At 37.1% G+C, this 8,444-nt stretch overlaps 1 protein-coding gene across 1 annotated transcript; it reads left to right on the top strand.

The window, feature by feature from the left end:
- Window positions 1-493: 493 nt before the first annotated feature.
- LOC134340205 (collagen alpha-1(I) chain-like) lies at window positions 494-7,913 on the top strand. The gene is made up of 17 exons (XM_063037181.1): window positions 494-767; window positions 2,253-2,447; window positions 3,199-3,215; window positions 3,314-3,337; window positions 3,462-3,506; window positions 4,228-4,329; window positions 4,447-4,515; window positions 5,059-5,103; window positions 5,440-5,493; window positions 5,859-5,912; window positions 6,243-6,296; window positions 6,525-6,578; window positions 6,753-6,806; window positions 6,939-6,983; window positions 7,481-7,534; window positions 7,672-7,716; window positions 7,806-7,913. Exons 1-17 carry the CDS (start codon window positions 686-688, stop codon window positions 7,911-7,913), a joined length of 1,101 nt encoding a protein of 366 aa, XP_062893251.1. The 5' UTR covers window positions 494-685.
- The last annotated feature ends 531 nt before the right edge of the window (window positions 7,914-8,444 follow it).

Here is an 8,444-nt window from a genome sequence, read left to right on the forward strand (position 1 = left end):
CTCCTATTGTTTTATATAAAACTGATGAGTTGGCATATCAATAAAGTGGTTACGTGTGTGCTCGGTTAGTTAAATGGCAGCCATTCCCACACTTGAACGTTTTCCAGCCTCTCGTCCCCCTCTGTTACCCAGTCAGACTTCGACGTGTCTCTCTGCTTCTCGGTACCCCGATGAAATAAAGCCAAATACACCGCTTCGATACGCCTTTCCTTCAATAAGAATAAGTTTAAACTTTATATATATGTATATACACACACAAATATGTAATTATGGCCCATTAAATTGAATTCATGGGGAGGGTGTGGAGAGTGTGCGTGCTGGTCCAATCTCCATATGGCGCTGAGTGCGAATATCCATAATTCCCCCTCCACTCTCTGATTGGAGGAAGCTTCCATGTAAATTTCAGTGGATGGGATGGAACCCCTGGACCCACCCGTGGGCGGGGACTCCGTTGTTTTCAGCCGGTGAAAGAGACCAGCCTGTCTGCAGGTGGGTGGCACCCGTTGACACCTCCGAAGCCAAGACACACATAAAAGGACCCTCGATCTGCGAACGGAACAGTAGGAAGTTTCTGCTGGGGCACGGTGCTGAAGCTTGGAATTACACAACATCAGAAATTGCATGTTCGGCCGCTAAAGATAGAACCCCTTTTACCCCAAAGAGTCTACATGTCTGATTACTAGACATGTTCAGCTTTGTGGATACTCGGACTTTGCTGTTACTTGCAGCAACGTTAGTAGTGGGAAGATGTCAAGCCGAAGATGATGGTAAGTGTTGCTTTCCAGTTCTTGTGTTCTTTTCTTTCGCAGTTGCTTACTAAGTAACATTAAAATAACGAGTAATTTAAAAATTGCCGCCGCGTGCTGAGACTTGAAACATTGCATAAAGTTGAGTAGCGTTGTATTGTTTCTGGCTGGGGGGGGTAAGGGTTAGGTAATAAAGTTAACCTGTAGCTGGAAGAGTAGTTTAAAATTCTGATACCAGTGTCCGATGCTAAGACGTTGTTACTTGCCGATAATAATTTCTAAGAGAACTTTGGAAATTGCTAACTGGAGCGCATTTCCTTTTATGGAATCATTTTATGGTCCCCAGGGAATGGATTATAAAACAAAATCTGTCAATTCGTGGTATCAGTTATGATGTTGGGCGGTTACCGTAACATCGCTCTAAGTGGGACGAAGGATTTAGGGACATTCACTATTGTCCAAGACAGTTGTCCGTTCGGAGTGGGTGTGTCTCCTAAGAGCGTGGAAGATAACTGCTCCGAGGCAAAGCTGGCACAAGTCCGGCTATTCTAGCATACACAAAATAGCATCTTCAGGGCAACGACGTAGATCATAACGTGATTGAGAAGATGTTTATATGTTCAAAAGGTAAACAGTCCCAATTTAAAAAGGCAAAATCCAGATTCGATCATAAATTGAATTCGTTCTAAATTCATGCATAAATGCTAAGTATGTGGTTGGTATAACTTGTTCGAAAATAACAATGTCTAAAAACTATTCATAAAATATTCGAGTCAATAAAGTAAGTGTGTAGGTGGAAAGATTACATACAATCTCCAGTCCAAACGAAATCCAGATGTTCGCGTGCCACATCCAGGATTTCTCTGCTGGAAGCATTGCTTCAGTAGCGCGGTTCAACATCGCCATCTTCAGTCAAGGCGCAAATTTGCGCCCTTCAAAACTAATCTGCCTCGCCTCTTTTCGCCATCCACCCCATCAAATCAACATATAATTATTCCCAAAGCATACGACAATTTAAGATGAAAACGTTTTAAGTCAAATCACATTTAATTGATTGGGACAACTTATTTGATTTGTTGTGCGCCATTTACTGCTGGGAGAGAGAAATGATAAATTGTACGAATGGCAAAACATGAATGGAGCTAAAGCGCCATCTGTTGAATCTTCAATGGTTTTCATTTATATACTTTTATCAAAATATCAGGAATTTTGTTCTACATCTGAAAAATTAAACATCAAGTCGTGTTGCTTGAAAATTTGATTCACAAATATCTCTGAGAGGCGCTGTTAAATGGACGTGTGATTGCTGATTTGTGCTGTAGTGTTTTCTCTTCGAATTAGGAACCTTTATTTTGCACAAAATTTGGGTACACTAATCCTCTTCTTTCATTAAATGGTCTGTCTGTTTTGAGATGTAGGTGATGACGTCCAGGTTTCTGTTCCTGTATTTTGTGCATCAACGAACGCCCGGTGCTGTGTCAGTTAGGTTCCCTGTTCATTTTGCAGGTGATACGGGGGGCTGCATGAAGGATGGACAAACATACCAAAATAACGATATCTGGAAACCCGACCGTTGCCTGATCTGCGTCTGCGACAGTGGCCAGGTCCTGTGCGATGAAATAATCTGCGATGAAAAGACCGACTGCCCTAATGCTGAACTCCCCGACGGAGAGTGCTGCCCTGTCTGCCCCGATCAAGAACGTAAGTGACCTCTGGTTGTTTGATAAGTATAAAAAGCAGTGCCAACTGTTTGACAGTAACACATATACTTACAGACTTAATTGTATCATTATAGGGGCAAAACGGATTAGGGCTGACTAGCAGCGGAAATGAAGCAAAGAAACTAAACTTAATCCATCAATATTGGCATCTTTAAGGGGTTCCCAGCCTTTTTTATGCCATGGAGCCTTGCCATTATCCAAGGGCCCATGGGGCCCAGATTGGGAGCAAGTCGACAGTTTTCTTCTTTGGAAATACTGAGCTAAAAGTTATCGGGATACTAGCAAACTATCACAGCCAATGATTATTTGCGCTAGGAATATCTGTGAACATACGAAATGTTTGGGAACCTTTATAAGTGGCATTAATGTTGTTTTCAGTTTATGTAGTACTTAAACTCCCATGCAAAAGGATAGCAAACAAGAAGTTTAAATTTGGTTAGCTTTGATTGTTGATAACATAAAATATCGAGTTTTATGACGATTTAGGAGTATTTGTTCAAATGGTTTTAGAGATGTTGATATTTTATTTTGTATGTCTGAAATTACATCACTGTATGATTCAATGATGATGTCAGACTAAACTTAAACCAGGAAGAAATCTCAAACCAATCAAGTTCCAATTCTTGGAACAACCCCTCCATTCCTATAATAACCTGTTAATTCTTATGTAATTGAAATGTTATAAATAGTTCTTGAAGAGCTTATTAATTAAATTAATCTTTCTTTTACAGCAGATGAAGGTGTAATAGTAAGTACATAATTCACTTCTGGATTATCTGAAAGAATTTACTTAAATTCATCTTTATTACATTTCCACACATTGATTTACTCATTGTTATTTTTCAGCATCCTTCTGGCCCAAGGGTTCAGGTAAAGATAAACTTTGTTTATGCACAGAATTCAAAATAAACATTAATTATGAAACTATAATGTAATCTCTTAACATTTAATAAATTATTTGAAAAATTTAATAATAATTGCACTTTTTGTCTAGGGACCTCCTGGCCCCAAGGGAGAGCCTGGTCCTAAGGGTGATAGAGTAAGTAGGTTATTGTTTTCAATAACGTTGCCATTTTCTGTTGCATTAGGATGATTTAAGAACACTGATACAATAAATAGAAAATTCTAGTGGAGTGAGTCAAGGAAAAGAAAGTAGAATTTTACAATCAGAGCCAAAACGTTTGGGGTGTGATCAGGAAGCATTTATTCACACAAAAAATAGGTAAAATATTATTGAAGATAGGATAATAAAATAATTGAAAACCACACATGATAGACATTTGCCAGACATCATATTGAGGAATACAGGACCAATGTAGGTACATTTAAGATACTAGTAATCAATAATCTAATTCAATTTTAGCACAGGCACGAACAGCTAAATAGCTTCCTTCTGTTCATATATTTCTATCAAAGTTATGAAGTTTTAATATACCTATCATGTAGACAATGCCACAAAATGGCCACAAACTCGAAACTTGTTGATCATACTAGATGCCAAATGTTAAAATGGATAAGAAATCTGTGTCCTATATTCTATCCATATACAGTCAAAGGATTACCAATTTAGCCTCTGAATGCTTTAGCAAAAATCATAAAAAGGATGGAATGGGTTTATTAGCTGGGAATCCACAAAAGTAACATGAATGAGTGATAAACGGTTTTGCTCAACCAGTAAATTCACCAAAGATGAATTAATGTACATTACATTCTGATCTTTAACTCCAAACATTAAATTTATCTTTCTTTCTTTTTTTTAGGGACTTCCAGGATTACCAGGAAGAGATGGAGTTCCTGGAACTCCCGGCAGAGACGGTCCTCCTGGTCCACCTGGCCCACCTGGAACGTCTGGCCTTGGCGGAGTAAGTGACCCTAACTTGGTGATTTTCTGTTTTTTAAAAAAAGAGTGGAACACCTTGGATTATTCTCAATACATTCTACTGATGTCAAGCGGCTAAATCATCTTTGCTCTTTTTCAGAACTTCCTCCCCCAATATGATGGCTTCAGTGAGAAAACATCTGGTGGTATTCCAATGCCTGGACCTATGGTATGAGTTTTTACATTTTATTCCATTCAATGTATTTGAGAGCAAATGCAATATTCAATTTAATTAAATGACAAAGATATTTCCCTACACATTTGCTACAGTTTAACTACTAGTAAACAAGTGTACACACTATGTATATATCCATTGACCATTAGTTAAACTTGTCTCCTCGCATTTATTTATATTGATTTTAATAGATCTGAATGAAGGGAGCTGATTAGAATTGGTGACTGATATTTACATATGTATATGCTTTAAAAAGAAAAACTCTGCTTTCCCCTACATAATGGTGCATGCAATTTTGATCATTCTGAAGTAAAGTAATGAATTACTGAGAATTAGAATGTTATTTGAAATGGAAGAAAGTGTAAAATATTAATGAACTCAATAGGAAGATCTGTTGATACTCAAATGCTTTGATTCTTGATTAAATTAAATGAGATTATTGAATAATTTCTTCCGTAGATGTGATTCTCTTCACAATAGAATGTAAAATACAGCATGTAATTGAAGTGCATAACATGATGTCTTTTATTGTCATAGGGTCCAATGGGTCCCAGAGGAGCTCCTGGCCCCCCTGGTGCACCTGTAAGTACACAAAATAGTAATCTTTTTGAAGTATTGATTGGTATCCAACTGCAGGATGCCTTTGACACTTAGACAAATAGAGGTTTATCCAAAAGTATAAACATTAAGAATGTTGCTATCTACTTGTATGATATATATATATATATAAATAAACTACCATTCCATGAGTTTCTATATAACTGAATTATGGAAATGGAGTGTAAAAGTCAGCCTTAGCTTAAGTTAAGCATTGGCAACTAAGGAAGCATACTGTGTGTAGTATTGAAAATAATACTGATTTGGGTGTACTAAAAAGGCAATTATTAATAACATATTACTTCTATTGTTACTCTTTAGGGCCCTCAAGGTTTCCAAGGTCACCAAGGCGAGCCTGGTGAACCAGGTGCACCTGTAAGTAATCAATAAAGCAGTTTTGCTTATGAACTTAATTTTCATTTGCAATCAAGCTAAAATTGTTTGGAAACATAGTTATCACTTTACCTCCTGTAAATATCACCTAACAAATGTATGCATGATGACATCACTACCTGATGCAGGATCTTGGTTGGAAACTTTGATTTACACCTTTGGCCTCAGCAGGTGCTGCTTCATCTTCTGCTTTTTTCCAGCATTCTGCTTTTGTTATAGATTCCAGCATATTCAGTTTTTTTTTTGCATTTAGTATTAAAGATATTGCAATTTTCCTCTGGCTAACACATAACATCCTTCTATTTTTCTGTTTCAATATTCATAATTAGATATTTTTAACCCCTTAGGGTCCCATGGGTCCACGTGGTCCTCCTGGCCCCCCTGGCAAGAATGGTGATGATGTAAGTAGCCAAGAAGTCAGCAAAAGTACTTAGTACATGTGCGTGTGAACTTCAATTTTTGCATTGAACAAATTGCATAAATAAGTAGAATTTTCAGCAGTAGTGGCGTAGAAATAGAATAAATCTAAAATCTTTTGTTGCTATATTATATTTTGAAGCAATTCTTTATCATTGATACAATAAAATTTAACTCCAGTCATTGCACATACTAGATAACACTATTGCTGCATCGATATCCATGCTATGCTTCTCTTTGATTTGTTCTGAATATTCAGCTTTAATTTCTACTGCCTTTTTAATATTGGCTATATTGGTTACTTTCCTCTATAGGGTGAACATGGCAAAGCTGGTCGCCCCGGTGAACGTGGTCCTCCTGGTCCTCAGGTAACAGATTTTCAGTTGATATTCTTTGAACATTATGCAACTTCTTCATCACATGTAATGTGAGTTACTCACTGCCTTGTGATTAATTCCGTGCATAATTTGCAATCTTTTGTTCATTGTAAACATTTGGATTGAAAAAATATTACCTGCCCATTAAAATGCATTAGTTAATACATTATTCAAATATATTCCTTCCCTGATTTTACCCAATGTTTATTATGTCTTTAGGGTGCTCGTGGTTTCCCTGGAACTCCTGGACTTCCAGGAATCAAAGGACACAGAGTAAGACCATCTTATAGCTTGATCTTTTTTGGTATTTAACAAACAGTACAGAGAAGTACTTGTTTTAGTAAAACATGCAAAATGCATCTGTATAACACTTTGAAGTCAGAATGACAAAATAATTTGTAAGACATTAAGAGTATTGTTCCTCATTACTTTCCCCTTTGTATACAGGGTTTCAATGGCTTGGATGGTGCTAAGGGTGACTCTGGTCCAGCTGGCCCTAAGGTAATGTCTTCACTTAGAAGGAAGAGTGATTATTTCAGCACATTTTTTTCCTTTCAAAATTGAACACTCAATACTTAGTATTGCACTGTAATTATTTAGTCCACTAAATGATTATCATTCCATTCACAACAGGGTGAAACTGGTGCTCCTGGTGAAAATGGAACTCCTGGTCCAATGGTAAGCAAGTTAACATAAATTTGTTAGAATATGAGTGAAATTTAACATTTATTTGAAAAGAATGTCTTATACAAGGTCAGGAAGTGTCTAATACAATGCTGTTAAAAATAATTGGGTACATTAAGTTTTGCCTTATTAATTGAGACGATCATCTACATTCTTCCTATTAAGTAATCTGGATTTCCTTATAAAAGAGGAGACTGTGTTACAGTACACTGACACCTGTGATATTTCTATGGGATTCTTTATTAACTGAGCAACATGATGCACATGGCTAAAACCAGCCATCATGCAATTTTTGGTAAAGTTGTGACCAGTTGAAGCTAAAATGAAAATTAAGAGAATCCGATGGCAATTCAAGGCAGCACGTTTCAGTTTATCATCTTGATTGAAGAGAGCTATAATCTGTATTGTTTCAAGTCATTAACAGAAGTGTATTTGTATTTATGATATGCAATAAATGGAATAGAAATAACACCATGATTTACTGTGAACAGGGCCCACGTGGTGCGAATGGAGAGCGAGGTCGCCCTGGCCCTCCTGGCCCTGCTGTAAGTGTACATCACATTTCTAAATGAATCACAAGCCCTTAAGATTTGTCATAATATTTTAACCAATTTAAATGTTATGCATATCTAATCTGAACAGCTTGAAAGAAATATAATAATGAGTCTTTTAATGATTCTAGGGTGCTCGTGGTAACGATGGTGCTGCTGGTGCTGCTGGCCCACCTGTAAGTACTTTTAATTAATCTGACTGATGTTCTTACACTCTCCGCATTTTTATCAGAATGGAATATTAAGCTAAATACTTGTCTTTCAGGGTTCTGTTGGTCCCGCTGGTCCTCCTGGCTTCCCTGGTGCTCCTGGAGCTAAGGTGGGTTTACATGCCACAACTGGAACTTTGAAAGTTGTGTTTTTTGTTTACTAATATAAGTGAGTCCATTCAAAATTTCACATCAGAAATTATGATTTCTGAACTGAGGGAAGTTAAGAAAAAAGCACTACACATTGAGTACAAAGATCAGGTTAAGACAAATTTAGATTGGACTTGAGATACTGATATTGTAAGTTATTTGCCCTTCATAGGAAGTGAACCTTGGTAGCTTGTGTTTCATCTCACTGTGAGAACATTGTCATGACTGACTTATTCTTGTCAAAGCAGACTGGGAAATGCCAAAAATTGCTCCATAATTTACTGCTAGTTTTGATAGAGTTGATATCTAGGATCAAGGATATCTAGTTGTCCTTACATGACAAGAGTTCTATTGACTCCAAGGATTTCCATTCTATTGTAATCATTAGTTCATTGAAGTCTGGTGGGTGAAATTCATCTTTGGTTACATAGGCTCAACACTAAATGTACATTGAACTACTGTAAGCATCCAAATTTCAATTTCATGGACTTCAATGATACTTTTGACACTTCCATCTGAGATGACATTCCAGATGTTGGGAATGG

Source organism: Mobula hypostoma, chromosome X1 (assembly GCF_963921235.1).
Source record: "Mobula hypostoma chromosome X1, sMobHyp1.1, whole genome shotgun sequence".
Classification (NCBI taxonomy): domain Eukaryota; kingdom Metazoa; phylum Chordata; class Chondrichthyes; order Myliobatiformes; family Myliobatidae; genus Mobula; species Mobula hypostoma.

What these genes read in the sequence shown, in the direction of transcription:
- LOC134340205 (XM_063037181.1), top strand. Translation starts at nt 686, where the DNA reads ATGTTCAGCTTTGTGGATACTCGGACTTTGCTGTTACTTGCAGCAACG. An exon ending in TTCCAATGCCTGGACCTATG is followed by an intron (nt 4,516 to 5,058) that starts GTATGAGTTTTT and finishes TTATTGTCATAG; the next exon opens with GGTCCAATGGGTCCCAGAGG. An exon ending in GTGGTCCTCCTGGTCCTCAG is followed by an intron (nt 6,297 to 6,524) that starts GTAACAGATTTT and finishes TTATGTCTTTAG; the next exon opens with GGTGCTCGTGGTTTCCCTGG.